We start from the raw sequence: 24,393 nt of genomic DNA on the forward strand, positions 1-24,393 counted from the left end.
TTTAGCCCTTCTTTGCACAAACAGGGCTAAATGTACAGCGGGGAAAATGACTTGTTTCTTTACAACCTCTCTTCTGCTGGCTCCGTCCTGCCACCTCCGTTTCCCGGCTCCGTCCTCTCCTCGCTGGCCGCCGACGTCTTCAGGATGGAGAGCGGTGAAAGGAGCAGCAGGGTTACAAGTAACCCTGCCACTCCTTGTAAACAGTGAGAGGAAAGAGCTGTCTTCCCCTCTCACCTGTCACAGGAGTTCCAGCACAGTGCTGTGCTGGAACTCCTGTATTGGAAGTGACAGGGTTAATAAAGAGAACCTGTCACCTCCAAATGCTATCACACAGGGGATTGTTAGTTCCTGTGTGGTAGCAATAAATTTAAGTGAAAAAAGTTACATAAATAAAAGTAAAAGTTACATAAATAAAAATTTTAAAAATAAGTAAAAAATAATAAGTAATAATCAATAAATTAAAAAATAAAACTAGAGGGATCCCCAGCAGGAGGAAGGAGGTCCTGATCCCTCTATATAGATCTTTATTATCACTAGAGGGGTCCCCAGCAGGAGGTCCTGATTCCTCTATATAATTCAACTTTGCCTGTATTGGCAAAAATCCTAGCACCGGCCCTGATTGTAGTCACACATTGTTCTCAGAAAGTAGCACAGTGAGTTTTTTTTTCACTACTCCCTCACAGCAAAATTGATTAAAAAAAATAAATAAAAATGTAAAAAGCAATAAGAAATAATAATTCAAATAATTAAAAATTAATAAAAAGTAAAAAAAAATAATAAGAAAAAATATTAAACATAATAGGAAAATAATTATAAATAAAAAATAAGATAAAAAATAAAAAAGGAAAAGATGACAAAATAAATATAAATTTAAAGAAGTAAGAAAATAAATTAAAAAGTTTAAAAAAAGAGAAAGAAACAATAAAAAAATTCAAGCCACCCCCGGGGAGGGGGCGCATTGCGGAACCTGGACTTGGGGCAGCAGGGAGAGTAAATCCAGCCCTGGGTACCTCCATAAAGAGTCACTTATTTTTTGGAGCACCCCAAGAGCCCTGGGCGCACTGTTTTCCAGATTGTTAACAGCTTCTCTGGTTGACAACTTCTGCTCAGCCTGGCACCATAACTAAAATGTGCAGCATCACTGAGACAAATTGAGGCATGGAAAGTAAGAAGAGACAACCTTAAGAGCTGGTTGATACTTTCATAATAGAGCACCCTGGCTTTCAAGGCTCCTGGGGCTCTAAAATGTAAATGAGCCTTTAAACATGCTGAATATGTCTTGTAAGAAAAAAATATATATATTTTAGTATTGAAAAGTATTGTGGAACATTTCAGGCAGGTGAAGGTGACCTTGCCAGCATTCATTTTTGATTGAAAGGAATTGAATTAAAAATAAATCAAATACAATTTCCACTCTCTTTATTTAGTTACCTGAGGCATCTTTCACACAAGAAGCATTGTATTCCATTGTAGTGCACTTTTCAATGCATGGATATGACATATGAGAGGTCCAGTCACATCAATACTTTGGGTTTGAGTTACTAAACGCAATCAGGCTTTCCACTTTGCAAAGGAATTTGTACTTTGCAAGGGGAGTATGTACTTTTTCATAATTCTCATATGGCTTTATTATCTAATAGCAACTAATTTAAATCATCATTGTGTAATCTGGAATTTCACTTTTAGCAAAACTCTAAAATCAGCTGCATTCATAATCTAGGGAAACAAGCTCCAGTGAGTTACATACTGTAGTTAAAATTAAAGGTTTATTGACATAAAAGTACAGTACACTATGGCAATTTTGTGCTATTAAGAATATACTGTTCATTCTATAAAGACACTTATTGCATTCTATAGGCATTAGAGTGACACCTACAGGAAGGCTGACATCAATACGCATGCAAGCCTAAAGTTAGTTATTGATACATTTGTCTTTGCTTAATATTTGAAGTTATTATTGTTCTGTTTGTCATATTTGCGGTACTTTTCTTCTGTTTTTCACAATTACACACACACAAACATTTACATAATATGCATTTGATTCTTCAACTGTAGTTTTAGCCACTTTATCCATTTTATAATGCACATGGCATGTGTCTCATAACTCACACTTTCAAGCTCCTGCTCCATCTGTGCAACTATTAGGGATAAAGGGCTGTTTACACTTTCTGGAGCAAGTCCAGGTCTTTAATCTGCTAGCTCTCTACTGTAAACAATAAGTTGCTAACACATTTTATCCATGTGGTCCATCTGCTCTTTTATACTGTCCTTGATTTTGCTAAAAACATAGAAAAGAAAAAGGAGTAATTTATGTGAAATGTTTATAAAACATATTCTGAAAACACATGTCTATTATTTCACCATGCATACTGTAATTTCATTATATGAGCACATTGACCATATTTATAGCTTCAAACTTACGCAATGACTAGGGTTTCTAGAGTTTCAGTCTTGTCATAATTAGGGATGAGGTACAGGTTCGGGTCTACCATGGGTTTGAGGTACATCCAGCCTGGCATAATGCCTTGTAACATTAATGAACTGCCAGATACTTTGGTCAGCTGGCTTAGAAGGGCCACCAATGGGTGCTTTGTTATGTGCCAGTCCCATCACTTTAAAAGGACGGGCACAGAGCAGCCATAATGCCAGTGTATCAAAAATAATTGCAGGGAAACGATGGGGAGAGCTAACAGACTGCACAGGGAAATAATAGGGTCAGTTCTTGGGGCAATCAACCCCTTTGTTGCCCTTTTTTTAGCCTCACTGCAAGGGTTAATTTTAATAAGTCCTGGAGTTCTTGTTTTAAGTTTTTACAAATGTATCAAAAAAAAGAACAAACCAAATTTACCAATCAGATGAAACAATTATGAGGATTAAAAGAAAGTGTACCACTGCAAAATAGCTCTTCTCAAACCTTGAAAAATAATAATAATTATTATACAGGATTTATATAGCGCCAACAGTTTGGGCAGCACTTTAAAGAATATTCTGGGTCTAGTGCTGGAGACAAGGGTGGTAGGCACCAGCAGCCAGATGGGATCTTTTTCTTAAATGGGACATATATTAACAATATTGTAGCAGTGTTGGTTTTGTTGATTTATATTGTCATATTGCATATTTCATTTTTTTTGTAGCATTTATTTTGGAAATAAACCTCTAGCAAGAAACAGGTGATGAGTTAAAGTATAAAACATATAGCACACATGCTCAGATAGCAGATAGCATTAACATTACAAAGCTGATGAATAATTTCATATAGATAATAAATGTGTTATACAGTGCCGCCTTTTGGAAGTAGAAAGGCTCTTGGAAAAGATTCAGTGTACTATCCAGATGTCAATAATAAACAACATTTCAACCAGAAACAGAAAACTAAATGGAAACATTGTAATGAGCCAAAATACTTGACATCAAACGTCATATGAAGACCTGCAACAGATTTCAATTGTGGAACACCATGCTTGTCAACAGTGCCTACCAAGCTTCCTGATTATGCAAACAAATATTCATTAATATTCATGGAGCCATATGGGCCATCAAGCTTATGAAGCCACTCTAGGATTTGGCAGCTAAATAGTGCATATTTCTATTTACAGATATGTGTCTTGTGCATTAGGCTGTCCTTACGAAGGAAGTACTGAAGCTCGTAAAGTGGCAGAGGTAAGAAACCTTTTTTGCTGTTATTTGTTTTCTTTAGTGGGATTTTTGTTGGCAGTTACATGTGTTTCTCATTTTATGGTAAAATTCACACAAGAATCTTTCAGAAAAATTAAATTTCTACTTTAATTAAAATATTTTGATCTCTTCAAAAGCAACCAAAGAATTCAGATAATTACATAACCTGTCTCATTTATCTAGTGTTAATTTTCTTGTGTCTGTGGTCTTCTTTACATCTACCATACGTTACATTTTTTTCTTTAGTTGTGCCCCTCGGCACTGCTAGTTCAAAGAATAACTAGATGACCTGAAAATTAAGGCACAGGTAATTAGGACTTCGGCATAAAAATCTAGGCAAGGTATTTTGCTCAAAGCATTTTTTGGAACTTAGTTTAAAGTTATAAACCAAAAAGAACAGTGATATCTGATATCTTCATAGTAAACTTTGTTGAGTATGTCTGCCATATTGAAGTTTCCTGTTAGCTTATACCTCATGATAAACAGTAAATTACCGCTTACTTTGTTCAAATAAAATTGTTAATAAGTCTACATATACGTTGTATGTTACTTAGGTATCAAAACGATTGCACAGCATGGGCTGCTATGAGATTTCACTTGGAGACACTATTGGTGTTGGAACACCAGGCAGCATGAAGAAAATGCTCGAAGCTGTGATAAAAGAGATTCCAGTTCATGCACTTGCTGTCCACTGTCACGACACCTATGGCCAAGCTCTCGCTAATATTCTTACCGCATTACAGGTAAAGCATTTAAAGTGATATTAAACCTTCATTTTTTGATTCAATTATTAACAGGGCCAGACTTAATTGAAATGTGTTTTGATTCTTTTTAAAACCTTTTTGTTTCCTTGTTCTCTAGTTGTTCCCAAACCGCTAGCCCCCCTCCCATGTGTGTGCGTTCCCACAGCTAGCTGGGCATCCATAGACACACACAAGCCTTGTCCCACACTCCCACAGTCACACTTTGACTGCGGGCAGAACTCACAGAAACTCTCACAGTTTAAAAACTATGTTAACGGGTATAATGTGCAGGCACCTAGATGTGTGGTGGTGGTGTAAAAAAGCAAACACCCCTGCAATTAAGTTAAAATGTCCTTTAGAGTTTACTTTTGTTTGGGTGATAAATCTATGATCTTTTTTTTTTAATGGTATTAATTGCTCTTTTATGAGCCAACTAACATTTTTGTTGAAAAATTGGGCATGTCATGCATTTCATAAATAGCAGGATGCTGCTTGTATACCATCAAGTTTTTTTCTATTTGTAGTTAAAAATGCTGAACCCTGGCTCATGCTACGGTTTTCACATGACAGCAAAACTGTTTTGTTTTTTTGTCATTTAACCGGTTTGCTATTCATATCCTATATAGGTCTTTGTAAATCCAATCTGCTTTAGTTGCAGAGATATCTTTTTAACATGACCTTTGGAGTTAATATAGTGTTGAAGAAGTAAGGTCTATTAAAAAGTGGACCCAGGAGCTTATAGCCATAATGTGCTAGTATACACAGCAGGGGTGTAACTAGAAATCACAGGGCCCATTAGAAAAATTTTGTATGGGGCCCCACAAACTGCCCCCAACCCCCCTTCCCCCACAACCTAATCACAACTGACCACCTCATTCTCTTTAGCTCTGCTGGCTCTGACATCAGAGCTGAAGAGATCACTTCGCCTTTGCTTTGCTACACTGCAGCTGCCTGGCAGGCAGGGCCAGATTAAGAACATCAGGGGCCTGGTGTTGAGGATTTTGGTGGACCTTTTTATGAAAATGTAAGCGGTCACTGGGGCCTTCTTCCTTTTGTCCAGGCTGTGATTTGTAGTCTCTACATCTTGGAGTCAGTGGTGGAGCGCCAGTGCCCAAGTGCAGCTATGACCCTGGTTGTTCTGCTGCTGACTCCAAGCTGTAGAGGGACTACAAATCTCAGCAATACAATATACAGCAATGCAGAATAATATCACCAACTATAGAAGACTACAAATCCCAGCAATAAATTATACAGCAATGCAGAATACAGCTAACTATAGAGGACAACACATCTCTGCAATACATTACACAGGAATGCAGAATAATACCGTCAGCCATAGAGGATTACAAATAACAGCAATACATTATACAGTAATGCAGAATAATATGAAGCTACATGCTCTGTGTTGCTCCTGGTTTGTGGCCACATGTCTTCAGGATCTCAGATGGCCAGTGCGGGCTCTCAGATGGCCAGTGCGGGCTCTCAGGTGGCCAGTGCGGGCTCTCAGGTGGCCAGTGCGGGCTCTCAGGTGGCCAGTGCGGGCTCTCAGATTGCAATTGGTCAGTGCGGACTCTCGGGTGGTCAATGGGGCTTCAAGGTGGTCAGTGTGGGTTCTCACAAGTGGTCCGCAGAGTTGCACTGGTGGCTGTGGGTGCAGCAGATGTGGCTCTCTATTCAGGCGACTGATTGTTCCTCACTAGGGCCCCAAGTGGCCCCAGTGATCTGCCTACTTATATGCCTGAATAGAGGGCCGCCTCTGCCTTAGTGCGGCCGGTCCGGATTGCCATCGGGTATATCGAGGTGATCTGGGCTGGTCGGGCCTATTTGTGCCTCAGCCTATGGCGGTAGTTGCACAACTGGACTCTGTAATGCACTGGACTCTGGAACACATTAGTCCCATTAGTCTCTACAATGCATTGGACTCTGGCACGCACTGGACTCTGGAACGCACAGGACCCAGGACTCACTGAACCATGGACTCTACATTGTACTGGTCTCTGCAACACACTGGAACACCCTGGACTTTGAACTCTACAATGCACTGGACCCTGGACTCTGCAATGCACTGGACACTGGAATGCGATGGACCCTGGACTCTACATTGCACTGTACTCTGTAACACACTAGACTCTGGACTCTACAATGCACTGGACTCTGCAATGCACTGGAACACATTGGACCTTGAACTCTACAAAGCATTGGACCCTGGACTCTGCAATGCACTGGACCATGTAGAGCCCCCCCGCTATGCGCTTGCTTCCCCACTCTGTCCTGGACACTTAAAAGACAACCCAGCTCCTCCAGAGCATGCACTGTATGGGAGGCAGGAGGACGTGCATGGAAGGATGGCTTGCACTGCAGGCACAAAGGCTCTGGGGCCGTCACTGATTCAGTAGCAGCTGTGAGTCAGTAACAGCCCCGGAGCCTCTAATGTCATAGCGACTCAGGCGGCCTGCACTGCATCAAAGGGACTCGTTTTTTCCTTGTCCTGGCCGGGCCCCCCTGTGCCCCAGATATCATAGTGGCTGCCTGTGTCGCTGTGACAATAGATCTGCCACTGATACACAGCATGTTTGATCATTATGTCAGACTTACCTCCCAAATCGATCCCCACCGAGCTTCCATCTTCATCCCCATCTTCTTCCAGGTGTGAAGTCTAGACTGCGCATGTGTACAGAAACAAAAAAAGCGCTGGTAGGCAGGAAGTAGGATCTATAAACAGAAGAGACTTACACAGTCTCTTCTGTATTAATATGTCTGCCTGTCAGCACTCTTATAAAGGGAGAATTATTACAACACCTAATACGCCCTGGTCAATAGCGGTAGACGTACATGAAAATTAGATCATTTGGAATAGAAAATGACACTAAACCAAATAATCAAACGGATGAAAAAGGGGTAGCAATTACAGATGGGGAGTCTTTTTTTTTTAGTTGCAGCAAGAAGTCCAAGAATAACGAAAAAATGGGGGGAGGTAAAAGAAGAGAAAGAGGGTGTAGATGGGGCAAAAAAAGCCCAAAAGATGACTTTTAAATCATTCTAATCAAGTAAACAGTACTATAAAAACTCTCAAACTGTCTCGCTATGTGTTGAATGATATTGAGTTTGTCCTCTGGAAGGGATTGAGTTTTGCACCAACCTCATTTCCTTACCCGTGTCAGTTATTTTTAGACCTTAACAAATTTCTCAGGAAACTCACATTACATAGACACTTTATAATAAAAGATAGGAAGGCTAATGCTAATAGGTTCAATATGGATGTATCAATTACCTCTTCTGTCCACAATATTGAATCAATAACAATAGAGACTGTGTATACAACTGATAATCTAGCACTACAATGCTTGGAAGAACTATGGGATGGTAGACTCCCAGTGGAAGAATTGTGGATGGGTTTGGACCCGAAGGTAAGACATACACCATTATAGCCCAAACCCATTTTTTTCCACAGCAATCAAAGGGCCAGTTGCTATATTTTTTATATGCGCCATAAAATGCCAATCTAATTACAATCTTACCATACCTAAGAAACGAACCATGAAAAACTTACTAAAAATAAACATTTAGTCATAAAACAAGCAGACTCAGAGGAGTATTTAAAGTGACACTAATCTCAGGAGTTAAACTTTGAAAATACATTCAAACACCCTAACTATTACCAAAAATGTAGCTTTTTTTGTGCATCACTCACCTGTAGATCCTCAAATCATCTCTGAATAGGTGCTGACACTGTCCTTCCTCATGGTCGCTGTGTGTTGCTACTTTACAACATGCCCAGGGGCCATGGGGAGCAAAAGTAGCCACCCTCCAGAAGGAAGGACAGTGACAGCATGATTTTAGAGGTGATTTGAGGATCTACAGGTAGGGAGGGAGGAGTGGGGTGTCAATGTAAAACACATTCCCTTCAGCTCAATTCCCTCAGACTAGAAGCAGATGTTCAAATATGTAGGGTCTCCCTAGGAAAGGGAGGGGTAAAAAAGGCATCAATCCAAGGAGACCAGATAGCATCAAAATCAGCCATAGTGTCGTTCTATTGGGCAGCTGAAAAAATAATCACAAAGAAAGAGTTGGTTTCTTCCAGGATCTTGCAATTACACATTTACCTGTCGTGAAAATTTGCTGGAGCAATTTAAATTGAGTCTTGGTGACACCCACTGGTTTATGGTAAAGAAGTCTCACAAAAGGATCTCTATCTGGGGTAATACAGAGGGCCAAATGGATCTTACCATACATCTGAGACCAAAAACAACTCACAACTGGACAGTCCCACCACATGTGGTGATAAGTACCTTCAATAGAGCAGCCTCTGAAACAAGCAGATGGGTAATTAGCCACTGCTTTAGACATCCACATGGGAACCAAGTACCATCACAGAAGCAATTTATAATTGGTTTCCAATCCCGCTACAGTAGTAGAACTCCCTGCCATACAAAGCCAAATCTGGGACCAATCTTCCCCTGAGACAGTAACTCCTAGCTCCAATTCCCATTTTCCCACATAAAAAGGAGATGTTTGAGTGGAACAGGGAATTTCAGACGTAAAGTGTCCAAATAGTACTTAATTTGTAGACACTCCCAGCCAGGAGGTGGTAGCATTCACTCAGAACGGAGAAAGATAATACACCAGATGAAGAAAGTAGCTTGGGGATACGAAGCAAACAACAACCAATAATAACAAAACACATGTTATTATTTCGAAGCTGGGTAGAAATTCCTGGTTGTCGCACAAAGAAAGTAAGGGGAGGCATGCGAGAGGAGACCCCCTCAGTCAGTGGCGGACCTAATAACCAAAGGGCCCTCCAGCGATTTGCGATGACGATCGGCCCTGGAACAGCAGAGAAAGCGTTGGAATGCTTCACCTATTCCACTGCCGAAAAACTGGGCGAGATTACGTGAAAATGTGTGACCACGTCACTGGTCACACATTCTAACGTAGTCTCAAACTTTGATAGAACAGAGGCCTGTCTGTAATCATTTAATCAGAGAAACAGATTATAATAGGGAACATTACAGTGTAATATTCCACATTACAATCCACTTGTCTAATTACATGAAAAAGAGCAGTACACAACACCTATCCTAATCTTTTTCTATTTTAAAAGGGAAATATCAGGGGTCTGTTTAGACCCCTAATATTTTCCAACACTAAAGTTAAAAAAAAAAAAGAATATTCAATACAAATAAATAAAAATGAAATATAAAAAATAAAGTTGTGGGGGGTTGCGGGGGAGAAGTTACCTGCTGCTCCTCTGCTTAGAAAGGTGGCGATCACAACCGCCAGCGCTCCCTCTCTCTCCTCCTGGCTGCTCTGAAGCTGCAGCGTCCGGGAGGAGAGGGAGGGAGCGCTGACAGGAAAGTGACGCGCCGGACTCGGGGATAAACGACGAGCCGGACTCGGGAATAAGCGACGCGCTGGACTTAGGAAAACAGTGGACTTAGCAGTAAAAACAGAAGAACACTAAGGCCTTGTTCACACCAAAAGCGTTGCGTTCCAGAGCGGTAGCTGCTGGAACGTACCGTGATCTCTCACGAAACGTCCCTCTGCGTTCTGGGGTGGGAGGGGGCGTGGTGGTGCATTTAATTATGCCGCTTACTGTCCACAGTGACAGCCCCGGAGCCTCCATGCTGCCAGGTGCAGCAGCATCTACCATGATCGATCCGCCCTGTCAGCTTGCCTGGGGCGGCTGCGGACGGGTCGCATCTCACTCGGCCCCTCCTCTTCCACCACCTGACCGATCTCTCTGTGCGGCCCAGCTAGCCGCAAGGACAGCAACCGCTGCCCTCACCCCATCAGCGTCCTCGGACGTGCCCAGGACCGGACCCCACTGGACCCCCCACAGTCTCAGGCCCCGGGCCCTCGCACCGGTTGCACCGGCGGTAGTTCCGCCACTGCCCTGAGTACTTGACATCATCCCACAATTTTAACGAGTGAATTGTAATAGGATTGCCATATGTGGCACACCACCTAGGATGAAGCCATAACAGGTTATCGATAGAGATAGGATGGCAGAGATATGCCTCAAGCGATACCCAAAGGGGAACATCAGCGGTCACATGCCATAGGACCAGATGACTGAGTTGAGCAGCATAATGATACTTAGTTACTTGGGGCAGGCCCAAGGATTTAGATATAAAAAAGGACTAATTGGGATATCCGGGGGTGTTTTAGTATACTAAATAAAGTGTAAAATCTGAGATTGAAGGGCTCGCAATTGGTATCTGGGTATCCCAACAGGCAGCACTCTCATGTAATACAACAGTTTGGGCAGAAGAGTAATTTTCGATATTATACCAAGCCAAGATATTTGATAGCAAGTTTTAAATATGTTGAAAAAATTGCCAGTTAGTTAGCCTGATTATAAATTCTCACAGGAGCTAGTAAGCATGATACCCAAATAAGGAAGTTTAGCGGACACCCCATAGAGTTATGAAAAAGGACTGGACAGACGATAGGACTGGGGGTGAAAGTAAAACGTTAAGGGCTTTCAATTTAACCTGGTTCACTTGGAGGCACAAAACTTGTTCAAATTCCAGTAGGATACACATGAGGTTAGGAAGGGACACCAGCGTATTACAAATGCTCAAAAGGACATAATCTGCAAAGACACATAGTTTATAGTGGTGACCCCCCCACTTCAACACCGCTGGCATCAGGAGACGTTCTTATCAAGTGGGCTAGGGGTCCAATTGCTAGAACGAATAATAAGGGAGACAGGGGACAGCCTTGTCTTGTGCCCTTTTCAATGGGGCAAGGATCAGAGAGATGACCAGCATATCTCACACTGGCAGAGGGGGTAAAATATAGAGCCTCAACCCACATTCTGAAGTTTGGGCCAAAGCCCCAGCAATGCAGTATAGAAAAAAGAAAATTCCAGGAAAAGAGTCAAAAGTTTTATGAATGAGAGAAGCATAAGAGGAAGCTATCTGGTTTTAGCGATATGGAGAAGGAGAAAGATGCGCCGTACATTATCACCCGCTTCTCTATGGGGTACAGACCCCACCTGGTGTCCATTGACCAGGGACCCCAGTCTAGTATTTAAATGGGAAGCCAAAATTTTAGCCAAAAGTTTAATATCCATATTGATAACAGAGATAGGTCTATAATTGGACCAAGAAGAAGAGTCAGTACTCAGTTTTAGTAGCAGGGAACTTGTCACCACAGGGAACCTCATTAAACATGTCAAGCAAGCAGGGTGAATAAAAGATCAGCAAATTTTTTATATGAAAAAGAAGTCATCAACTTGTGCAAAAAGATCGATTGTTTATGAACTATATATGGATAGTATCAAATGAACTCCAGTTATACTGGTAATTACTCCAGAGAAGATGTATGCACCGATCCTGCAGCCTGGTTGGTTGGATAGGGAAACATCCATATAACAGCACTGTAAAGAAAACATAGAAAACCGGCGCACCAATCTAAGTGCAGTATAAAGTGACTATTTAATAAGGGTAAAAGTAATGCACTTACAGGATATTAAAAAACATCTCGCCTGTCACGCATCAGATGAAAGTCCCATCTCAGCTGCTGGTCCGAGATTGCTATCAGGATAGAGAGAAAGCAGAGTCCAGTTCAGTCCAGAAAGATCCCAGGACGCCTGTGCTGGAAGACACAGGTCTGATCCAGTGGCTGAGCACTGCTGTGGCTGGTTCTCCTCAAAGCAGGGTCACAGCTGCTGAGTACTTCCGGGTTGTCAGGTGTCAGGTGTTGCTAGGCAACACGTTTCAGAGGTTCACCTCCTTTGTCAAACCTAAGGGTGGAGTGGGCAGAGTCCTTTATATAGGGGAAGGGGGGAAGCACTGAGCGCTTTGGCGCCAACTAGTGGGAGGAAACCAATAGTGGTAAATAGCTGCCAGGAATGCATCATAGAAGTGGTCGTCAACAAAAACATAATAGTAATAATATTAAAATATTTAAAAATTTAAAAATGATCATGATAAAATAACGATACAACTAAAAAACTGTTGGTTGTATTATAACAAATTGGAAGCAACTGGGAACAACAGCAACTCAGCCATGAAAAATGACAGAGCGGGGTCAACGCATGCTGAAGTGCACAGTGCGCAGAAGTCGCCAACTGTCTGCAGAGTCAATAGCTATAGACCTCCAAACTTCATCTAACCTTCAGATTGGCACAACAACAGTGCATAGAGAGCTACATGGAATGGGTTTCCATGGCAGAGCATCTGCATCCAAGCCTTACATCACCAAGTGCAATGCAAAGCATCGGATGCAGTAGTGTAAAGCACGCCGCCACTGGACTCTAGAGACGTGGAGACGTGTTCTCTGGAGTTACAAATCACGCTTCTCTGTCTGGCAATCCGATGGACGTGTCCGGGTTTGGCAGTTGCCAGGAGAACGGTACTTGCCTGACTGAATTGTGCCAGGCGTAAAGTTTGGTGGAGGCGGGATTATGGTGAGGGGTTGTTTTTCAGGGGTTGGGCTTGGCCCCTAGTTCCAGTAAAGGGAACTCTTATGGCATCAGCATACCAAAACATTTTGGACAATTTCATGTTCCCAACTTTGTGGGAACAGTTTGGGGATGGCCCCTTCCGGTTCCAACATGACTGCGCACCAGTGCACAAAGCAAGGTCCATTAAGACATGGATGAGCGAGTTTGGGGTGGAGGAACATGACTGGCCTCAACCCAATAGAACACCTTTAGGATGAATTAGAGCAGAGACTGCAAGCCAGACCTCACCAATGCGCTTCTGGAAGAATGGTCAAACATTCCCATAGACACACTCCTAAACCTTGTGGACAGCCTTCCCAGAAGAGTTGAAGCTGTTATAGAAGCAAAAGGTGAGCCAACTCAATATTGAACCCTACGAACTAAGACTAGGATGCCATTAAAGTTCATGTGTGTGTAAAGGCAGGCGTGCCAATACTTTTGGCAATATAGTGTATATGCTACAGAGTATTGATCAGTGATTACTGATGAAGTGGGTGTGCCCCTGAAATGTGTAAGCTTGTTTTGCCATTTCCATCCACTGGCTGGTCCAGTACAAGTGGTTTCCTCCTTGTATGTTATGGTGCACATTGGCTCCTATGAGCATTGAGACTGTTGAATGCCTAGATACATCTTATGTATGTGAGTATATTATATTGTTATTTGTTTTATAAAAGGTACCCTAAACAAAGAGTAGAATCGGTCTATTTTAATTGCAGTCAAAGCCATTAACACCACTGTTAATGAGAAATCTTTAGTCTAAAATACTCATCACTAGGGATGCACCAATACTGATGCCAGTATTGGTATCATTGCGGATACTAGGCATTTTCACAAGTACTCATGACAATGCCCCGATACTAAGTGCCCATCCTGAGCCTTTTAATTTTAAAAATGGATTTGGCTGCCGTGAGGTCCCTAGCAAGCCAGCTGGGGACCTTGTGGTGGCTGTTATTCTCCCTGGTGAGACCCGCACACAGCCCTGGTGCGAACGACACGCATCCTGGTGAGACCCAGCAGAGCCCTGGTGACATCGCAGCCAGTCACCCAGCCCTGGTGAGACCCACACAGCCCTGGTGAGACCACACAGCCCTGGTGAGACTGCACACATTCCTGGTGAGATTGCACCCACCCACACAGCCCTGGTGAGACCACTCTGCCCTGGTGAGACCCACATGCAGCCCTGGTGAGACCGCAGAGCCATGATAAGACACGCATGCAGTCCTGGTAAGACTGCTCAGCCCTGGTGAGACCTGCACACAGCCCTGGTTAGACTTTTACATTTTTAAATGCATTCAGATACTGTAAGTTCCTGCGCTTGCTAGGGAACTCATGGCAACCTGCTGGGGGACCTCTTAGTGGCTGTTTACAGCACTGGCCCGGGCACACATCTCCTCCTCCTTCCCGCTGCTTGCACAGCCATGGTGAGACTTGGCACAGCCCTGGTGAGTTCAAAGCTGGCCACACAGCCCTGGTAAGACCCGCACACATTCCTGGTGAGAACCACATGCAGCCCTGGTGAGAACTGTATGTAGCCCTGGTGAGACCACACAGCCCTGGTGAGACACGCACACAGCTCTGGTGAGACCCCACATAGCCTCCTGAGACCCCACACAGCCCTGGTCAGACCCCGCACAGCCCTAGTGAGTAACAGCGCATGTAGCTTCATTATATTCTGCATTTTTGTATAATGTATTGCTGGGGTTTGTAGTCCTCTATAGCTGTGGGTATTAATGTGCATTGCTGTATAATGTATTGCTTGGATTTGTATTCCTATATAGCTGATGGTATTATTGTGCATTGCTGTATAATGTGCTGCTGGGATTTGTAGTCCTCTATTGCTGGTGGTAATCTGTATTGCTGTATAATGTATTACTGGGATTTGTAGTCCCTCTACAGGCTGGAGTCAGTGGCAGAACTAGCAGTGTTGCATCGGTTGCAGCTGCAACCGGGCCCTGGCACTCCAACACTGTCCTAAAATCATTAGTCTGCATTGTTTTAGAAAAACTGTCACATGACCCTAAAAAAGGTACATCGGCAAGTAGTTGAGGAAAAGTATCGGTACTCGTACTTGGTCTAGAAAAAATGGTATCGGTGCATCCCTACTCATCACAGAGTAAGAAAAACTTATGTAAGACTTATCATGGTCCAGAAACAATTGCTGAGTTCGCTCAAACGCACCTGGAAGTTTACAATTTTACTTTTTACAATATATACTACAACAGTATTAAATGACAGTCTTAGATAGCATATCCTTAAAGAATAGACACTAGAATTATATGGATATAAATGTTGTGGCTTATACCGTTCATATGCTAAAAGTTTGTTTTTAGTCACTGCAATTGCCTTCGTGGAATCATTGCTAAATGTCAGAACAGAGTGGTTATGGAAAAGGATAGCTTGCACAGTGGTTTGGAGAAAAATAGAATTATTTAAAGGAGAACTATGGGGTTAAGGCTTTTCCCCATAGTTCTCCTTAGGGTAACGGGAGGACACAAACTAGCGTTCTCCCGTCACCCTAGGCTCTGACAGCTGACAGCTGGCTCTGCCTATCTAGAGGCAGAGCCAGCTATACCCGCCCCCTCCCCCGTCCGGCCAGTCAGCGCTGGTGGATCGGAGCATGGAGGGTGGAATCCAGCCCCTCCCCTGTCACGGCAGAGAGCCGAGCACATAAAACTGTGGCAGTGGAAGAAACCTTCTCAGTGTTCAAACAATGTTGTGTGTTTATTGTTCTACTTTTTATACCCATGTTGAACTGGTTCGGGGTCTGAGGGATCACTAAAAGCAGTTAATCATGGAGATGTGTCACCTACTTACCTCCTATGGGCGGAAAAGTAAGTAGTGCATAAGCCCTATCTTTGTTCATACCCCCTGCTGGCCACCCCCTGGCCATACCCCCTGCTGGCCACAAAAAGCCCACTGCTTGTCAGGCACAAGTGCTTTGTAAGAGTGCCCCTGTTTTTTGAGGGAACACTTTCAAAGCACCCCCCCCAATTATGTGAAGTGGTATCAGCATAGCATACACCAGAAAGTGGATTCCAAATGAAAGTTTTGGGACCAAATGAAGACATTCAGGGACTTCAAGTGATCTAGAATGGGGTGTATGTCATCCTATTGAGATGGACTCCAAAGCTAATCCAGATAGCTATATAAAGAGACCAGTCAAGCAATGTGTAGATCAAGTCTTGATTGAAGAGAAAAGGAAAAATGGCTAGTGAAAAACAGGTTAATGTTTTGCAGTAGAAAAAAGACATTCATCCTCCTAGGACACTAGCATAAAACGGAGGCATGCTGGGAGTAGGAGGGGTTTTACCAGGCTTGTCACTTTTTTTGTTTGCCAGTGTCCAAATCTTCCTGTAGGAAGTAGTATAACCCAAATGTCTAAAAATTACTACATTCCTGTGTCCCTCAAAGAACAATAAATAAATATAATTTTTCCAGTGTGTTAGCTTTGAGAAAATGTGTACATGTTTGCAGTTTAATATGATTGCTGGATACAATATTGAATTATAAATAACTATATTCAATACTTAATCTTTGTGCAAACAATTGTCAAGATTGTATCATGTGATGTGTTTTAGAATGCAGTTAGGAGGTTTGACTTTTATCATCACCATATGAGAGGTAGCTGAGAATCACATTACTGTTGAGCCAGCTGCTGGGAATTAGTATTGACCTGCATATCTTTTTATGTGAATGCCTTTATGTTACATGAAATCTTCTATTTATCTAATGTTTATGTATTCATATTTGTCAGATGGGAGTTAGTGTTGTGGACTGTGCAGTAGCTGGCCTTGGTGGATGTCCTTATGCAAAAGGTTCAACTGGTAATGTTGCAACAGAAGATGTGCTTTATATGCTAAATGGACTTGGTATTCACACGGTAACACTTTGAACATTCTATATGCGTGTTTTATAGGTGTATTATATTTACAAAAATAACCATAATGATAGATATTTAGGGACTGCTCATCCATTACAGTTACACCCAGAGTAGGCCATGTGGTGTTTTAGAATTTACCTATGTTAATTTAAAGATCATTTAATGATATCTGAATGAAGGTTTCATAGATCTGATGTATATGCTTTTCAGGATAGTTCTAGCTTAGATTAAAGATCTCTGGACCAAAATTGTATTGACCCTTGCAGTGAGGCTACCCCTGCACTGCAAGGATTAACTACTCATTTTGATCTAGGAAGGAAAATAACAAATACGTTATACTCATCTTATCCTCCGAGCCAGCTGGCTGTGACAGCACTCCTCCTGCCTGTCTGAGCGATGGTATGTCCCTCGGCATCCTCACATCCTATACACTGTGTATAGAACATGATGACTCAGAGACCTTAGACCGGTGCAGAGGAGGGAGAGAGAAGCTCCAGGTACCAGTCTAACAATAAGCCAGCTTGGAGAATCGAGTGGGTTACAATTTTTTTGCCTTTAGTTATTTTGTATGGAAGACGCTGTGTAAATCACACATACTGGCCAATCAATACCTTTACCTCCTCTCCATCCAATATGAGAGAAGCCTTTAGGTCAATACCTGATATCTTGAAGAGATTTGGCAGAGCTCACCACTCTGTTTCAATTGATAGGCAGAATAGCTTACCCATGACAAACAAGGGATGTGTTTATTGTTTCATAGGAGCTGAGCTGTTGTTTCGGTTTGCAACCCTGCTCATCTACAATATGCTGATTAAGACACTAAAGTCTAAGATGTATGAATCATTTCAAATGAATGTGACGGTTAAAGGCATGGCACCTTGTAAATAGTACCTTTATTCTAAAAATATATAATTCTGTAATTGTTCTTACATTCAAATGATTTATGTTATTTAAGAGGTTACATTTATAAACAATAGTATTGTCCTAGCTAGTAGGTATGTAATGTTATTGAGCAGCAATAAATGTCCATACCCTCCCTTCCATCCAATGTGTGAAGCGTCCATGCAGTAGTTTTCTCCAATCACATACCTAAGAGCTTAAAGTGAACCTGAACACAAAAATAAACATTTGCTATGTTATAGTGAACATCTAGAAATGTTAATTATGCCTAAACACTACTGATGGGCCGAACACCCCCATGTTCGGTTCTTATTCGAACATCCGAACGGCCCAAAAGTTCGAATACGAACTCGAACCTAATGCAAGTCAATCGGGGTCGAACTTTCGAAAATGATTGTCCCCTTTAAGAGGGCTTATATGCAGGTTATTGGTCATAAAAGGTGTATGGGGGCCTGGGTACTGCTCTGGGGGACAGTAATCAATTAAAAAAAAAACTTTTTTAAAGGAGCAGTGATTTTAAACATCACTTAAAGGGTAAGAATAAAAATGAAAAATTCCTTCAAATATTGTGCCTGGGGGGTCCCCTTAACCTGCCTGTGAAGTGGAAGATCAGTATGATGTAAAGAACCTGCTGCAGCAAAACTGACATTTCTAAAAAATAATTTTTTTATTTTGTTTTACTCCTAAAGTGTGCAGTTCCCCTTTCCAAACAATACTAGACCCTTTAGGTCTGGTAGGCATGTTAGGAGGGGCCAATTTGTTTTTCAAATAAAGCTTAGGTTTCCTCCTAAAATTCAAACCAGACGCTTAAGGTCTGGTAGGAATATTTAGGAGGGACCCCATGTAAAAAAAAGTGTGTGGGGTTCCCCCTCAAAGTCACACCAGGCCCTTAAGGTCTGATAGGAATTTTTAGGAGGAAAAAACAGGGGGTCCCCCCTAAAATTCCATACCAGACCCTTGATCCGAGCTTTGGCCTGGCAGGGCCAGAAAGGGGGGGGCGAGCAAGTGCCCCCCCCCCTCCCTCCCACACCAGGCCACATGCTTTTGGCACTGGGAGGGTGTCCCTATGCCGATGGGGACAAGGGGCTCGTCCCCACAACCCTGACCTGGTGCTTTTGGGTGTCTGTGGGCAAGGGGGCTTATTTGCATCGGGGTACACCTTTAATTAAGGGGCACCCAGATGCCGCCCCCTCCTTTGAGAATGAGTAAGGGGTACTTGTACCCCTATCCATTCACTAAAAGGGTTCAATCAAATAGTTATTAAAAAGTCCAGACTTTTGATAAAATCCTTTAATTGAAAAAAAACAAAAGACATGTTTTTGAGAAGTCTTTTATTTAAAAAAATAAAATTGATCCACTGACGTAATCCAGGGTCAATCACAGCATCCAGCGTTGTCCATGACGACGACGAAATAAAAAATAGAACAATAAAAAATAAATAGAAATAATACATTTTTAAAAACGCCGGCCACTGTCCCGTCTGCCCCCCGCTGACATCCGCTGCATAATGGCATTTTGACAGATGCCAGCAAAACATAAACAATTGGGTGGAGCTAGCGGTAACAGCTAGCTCTGCCAATTGTGTAGTTTGCCATCATCTGATGGGCGAGACATGATTGGGCAGTCATCATGACTTTGCCCAATCATGGCTCCAAATGAGTACTGAGCCCTGATTGGGCAAAGTCTTGCACCTTACCTGTGGTCAGGTGCAAGTCTTTAACCAATTAGAGCTTCGGAGGGCTCTTTGCAGTATGGGACATTGTGTGGTCGAACAGGCCGCGAACATCCCATAAAGTTCGGCCTTTGACAAACGCTCGAACAGCCGATGTTCGATTCGAACTCATGTTTCAATCGAACAGGTGGACCATCCCTACTAAAAACACTACCCTTCAATACAGGGGTGCCACTACAAATCATGGGGCCCCATAGCAAACTTTGGGCTCCCCGGATAACTCCCTCTGTGACTCACTGACTGCAGCTGGCGGGGTCAATCGTGACAATATGTGTCATTGCTCCTCTACCACATTGTAGAACAAGGCATTGTAAGTCAGTACTGGTGAAAAGATCAGCTAAAGGGAGTCTACTGGTGTCTAATCTTTTGCAGTATGTTTGCATTTTTAAGTACAGCTTATCACAGTCAACTTTCTTGTTAAGGAGAAAGTGCAGGTCTTCTTGAATGGGTTCATCACAGTTCCAATTAATGAAGAATTGTAAAATAGTCATGTGCTGGTACCTACTGAATCCCTGGACAGTAAAAACTAAGTTTACAAGCCCCAGCACTTTCACATGTGAGGCTGTTTATGTACAGGTCAATTTCACCATGAATTGCTACTGCCTAAAAGTGCCTCCTTCATGACTGATTTAACCTGTTATCTGTGATGTATCTGTACTATATAGAATGTACATATAGTCCATTTGATGAGTCTCTCTGATTGGGATGCAAAGTCATTCTGTCAAGCACTCATCAGACCAATTTATGTATTTGTTTTGCCATTACAATGGGAGCTTTCTTCTCTCAAGCTGTTAACGAGCAGAGAGTAAACAGAGCTCATCACTCTTCTGAACTTATGAACTATACTTTCTGCTGCCTGGTCACAACACAAATATTAGGAGCATGCTCATACTCTGTCACTCCTCAGCCAGTGAAATATCAATTTTATATATAAACACAGAGCCACAATGCAATGCATTTTAGAGCTGCTTGAGCACACAGCCAGATTCAAAAATGTTTATCTTTTTAAATTTGTATTTTACTCACCTTATGCACAGACAATGTAGAACCAAGATTGCATATATTGCAGCTACTTATTTCATGGTTCAGCAGAAACCATAAATAGTTCATATCAGTTTAGCTGGTAAAATAAAGGAGTAGCCTAAACTACTGTAAAATAAACCAATGGAGAGTCATTATTTTTAAATTGGGAAAGTAAATGTAATTTAAAAAAATAGGCCAAATCTGGTCATATGGCAACGGTTGCCAACTTCAGAATGGTTGGTATGTTATATAGTAATTGCAAGACAGACCAATTATTATAACAGTGAGGCGAAACTTATAGTACTGGTGGGATTACAATCTGGAAAAAACAATGTTAGGAAAGAATCATGGAATCAAACATCCCTGAGTTCTTTTTGGAAGTGCAAACTTCTAGCTGTCATCCTTATCCTTGCTCACTGTTTAGCCAGTCAATGACCCCAAACAAGAGCATGCATATCAGGTGTCCTGATATCATATATTCACTTAGTCTAGGTTGGTGATTTACCAAGCGGTGGAGCCAGGATTAGAATGAAAGCCAGAGCCTGCATCATCAAAAAACTAATAACTTATCTCTTCTGACAGCTATCATATAAATGTATTTTCTTGAACTTCACACCAAAAATACACAGGTTGCCCACATCTAGAAAAGATAGCTTTAGTTAACCACATTGATAAAAAATTATTCTTAGTATCGATATATTAAAGCAGAACTAGTATGTACTAGGAATTACACAGAGACTATAATATTAGGCTGCACACTTGCCTAAGACAATACAACGCTTAGTTGTTATAGTATAATTATATGATTATTGCATGCCTAATTGACTTATTAGATCTAATTCAAGCTATTTACAGGATATGTGTGTGTGATTGTTTTTTCTCTTTATAGGGGGTTAATCAAACCAAAGTCATGGAAGCTGGGGATTTTATTTGCTCTGCCTTAAATAAGAAGACAAATTCAAAAGTGGCACTGGCAACACTTCCTCTATGATGTGTTTACTGAGCTTACTTAGCTAATGGAACTTTTTTTGCAGCATACAGTATATTACTGCTATCAATAAAAATGCTCTGTTCTTAAACCTGTAAAATGTTATGCAGTACAGTGCTCTTCTTTATATTTTGGCATGTGCCTGCTGTCAGAGCAATCTGTATGTGGTAACTCCAGAATGTTTTCCTTTTCTCTTTTAGAGGTCTTATGGAGGTAAATGGGAGCAAATACAGTTGAAGGGACTGCAGAATATGCTCAACAGTCCTCACTGTATTCAGGGCAAAGGAATATGTATCGAAAACTTAGCTAACAGCGTTAACACCAGCACATCACAATATTTGTGGATAAAAACATTTGCATTATGCTGCTGTGGGAGGCAGCCCATTTTGACTGTTAGGAGACACCTACCTCCAAAAGGTGTCATTTTGTGGTCAGAGAAATTTAAATACAAATATCCTAGATAATAATCATACTGCACTCAGTTTAAACTTAAGGCTTTACTTGGCCTTTCCCACATACACAGAAATATGTTATCATAAGGCAAAATTAGCCTTAACCTAGAAAATATCACAAAGTACTAGACTCAACAGACTGTTAACATTGGTGTACCATTTGCACTTACTGTGTTTAGTGGGCCTTGCTTTGGAATAGGGACAGCATTGCTAACTATGGCTAAAATATTAGCATTTGCATAATACACCTTATCACAAGAGGCTAAATTATTTACTAATAATGATGTATATGGTACATGTGAACCTTGTACTTGGTGCTAAACTGAGTAAGTGATGAGCAAATCTTAGAGAATGAGCAAATCTTGGAGACTGAGCAAATCTCAACTTTTCAATACAAAATAATACATATATGCATAGCATTTCAGGAAAATAATCACTGTTCATTATATAGAGGGATTATATGAGATCTTTACAACATGTACAATGCAAAGGAGCCTTGGGCTGGACAGGTTTTTTAATTTGTAAAAAGGAGAACAGCTACAGCCTTGTGTCAACTTTCCCTGCTGATATCTTTTCGGAATGAGTAAACTAAACCAAAATCCTCTCAAACTAACTGAAGTCTCTCCGGTCTCAGTAAATACATTCAGAACATAAAGGAACTACTTTCCTTCTACATATAGCCAAAGTTGCTGGTACACCTTTACTCCAGAAATGCAAATTTTAATTAGAGGGTGCATTTGCAAGACAGTATGTGTATTACTTTTTTTTACCTCTTACAGCAGATTGGCCTATGCTTGTAGGTTTTTTTTTGCCCTCCTCTGGACCAAACACACTCACACAAATACACTCCGAGATGTTGATCTTGATGAACCTGTGTTTTTTGTCAACCATATCTACTGTGTAACTATGTAACTATGACAGAATAATTAAAACTTTTTTTGGCCATAGTTCTCTTCAGGGTCACATTAGGACATATATTAATGTCCTCTGGTGACCCAAAACCCAGTATATAGTGGGCTATTGCCCACTATATGCTTAGAGCTTAGAGCCGCACTGCAGCTGGGACTGATCCCGACAATACTGTTGAGATCCACCCCGCTGGCTGATTGACAGCTGGCTCTGTCTCTCTACAGCAGAGCCAGCTGTGCCCACCCCCTCCCCATCCATTCCTCTAGTCAGCACTGGAGAAATGAAGAGGGAAGGGGGGAATCCCTGCTGGGAGTGGTGAATCACAGTCACTGCTCTCTGCGGGAAGAGGATCTGGAACTCTCACAATAGTATTATTCACTATACTATTTGTTTTTTGCACATATTATTTGTTTACTTGTTGGGTGATAGCACCACTTCACATATTTGAATGATGTTAAAATCATGGTAGAAGTACACGTGATAAGTTATAATACATTTGAAATGTGTACTTAAAAATATATTATACAGTAGCATAACTAAAGTCTATTTTTGTCTATCAACTTGTGGGTTGAATGAAAACAATAAACACAGATTCCCCCATCAAAGCTTACAAGCATTGATCGAGGAATCCCCTATTTTCTCTATTGGCTGATTGGCTGCTAGCTCTTTTCTGACAATTTTCCGACCTGCTCCTTTGATCAGTTAATCAAGGGATGCCGGGCATAATGGTGACCACAGTAACACCCACGTGTCAAATTTCATCTGCTTCATCAAAAATTTGCTGCACGTATAGCCTACTTAACTCTCAGAATAATAAACATATAATAAAACTGTAAACTTTTTTTTAATATAGACAACGTTACTTGGATAGGCAGAATCACTGTAATAAAAGAGAAAATGTACCATTTTTCAAATTATAACCTTACTGAAGGTTTTTTTTCCAGAATTAGAAGTTGTGTTTTGATTACAGAAAAAATGCAATTTACAAAGATTGATCAGAGTTTACATTGATGAGTGATATATAGTGTGATTGAGCATTGTGTTAATCTTTCATTACCATCACTTATACAGATGACAAAATGTCAGTTTGAAAGCTGCTTCTTTTATCACGTAATTGCAGAGAGACTCATTCTACTGAGTTATCATTTATATATAAAGCATTTTCATAGAAGCAGACTTTGTGTTTGCACCGGTTAAATGTTACAGAGAAGCTGCTATAATCAGGAAGTACAGATGACTGAATAGTATTAGGAGATGTCACTCTTGTACACTGCTATCTTATTGACATTGTGGCAAATGAGTCACTCTGAAAGCTTATGCGCTGCTGATATCTCTTTTATGCCAGCACTTACAGCGTTTTTTATTTAAAATTATCTTATTGTGTCTCACTTCTCCCTTGTCACTGTAGAAACACATCCCTTCTATCCATTAGTTCAATACTACACTGTCTTGTTGATTATATCAAACTCTCTCGAAGTTTACAGCAGCTAAATTGTCCCAAGGTGAATTTATATCTATTGGGCTATTAAAAGTAAAGTGTTCGTTTTGTCCAATGAAATATTCTCAGGCATGCAAACAACAGATTAGTGCTTACAATATCAAGACATTGATCCATATTAAAATTTCATTGTAATACTTT

At 41.4% G+C, this 24,393-nt stretch overlaps 1 protein-coding gene across 1 annotated transcript in view; it reads left to right on the top strand.

Annotated features, from left to right (window-relative positions):
- Nucleotides 1-21,413, top strand: part of HMGCLL1 (3-hydroxymethyl-3-methylglutaryl-CoA lyase like 1) — a 51,760-nt gene extending 30,347 nt beyond the window's left edge. Inside the window, exons 7-10 of the mRNA XM_018560552.1 lie at nt 3,597-3,660; nt 4,230-4,418; nt 16,625-16,750; nt 21,295-21,413. Coding sequence (XP_018416054.1) covers nt 3,597-3,660; nt 4,230-4,418; nt 16,625-16,750; nt 21,295-21,396 — 481 coding nt within the window. The 3' untranslated portion in view covers nt 21,397-21,413. The remainder of the gene's footprint in view (nt 1-3,596; nt 3,661-4,229; nt 4,419-16,624; nt 16,751-21,294) is intronic.
- Nucleotides 21,414-24,393: the final 2,980 nt, after the last annotated feature.

This window comes from Nanorana parkeri, unplaced genomic scaffold (genome assembly GCF_000935625.1).
Source record: "Nanorana parkeri isolate BGI_ZX_2015 unplaced genomic scaffold, ASM93562v1 scaffold464, whole genome shotgun sequence".
NCBI classification, from domain to species: Eukaryota; Metazoa; Chordata; class Amphibia; order Anura; family Dicroglossidae; genus Nanorana; species Nanorana parkeri.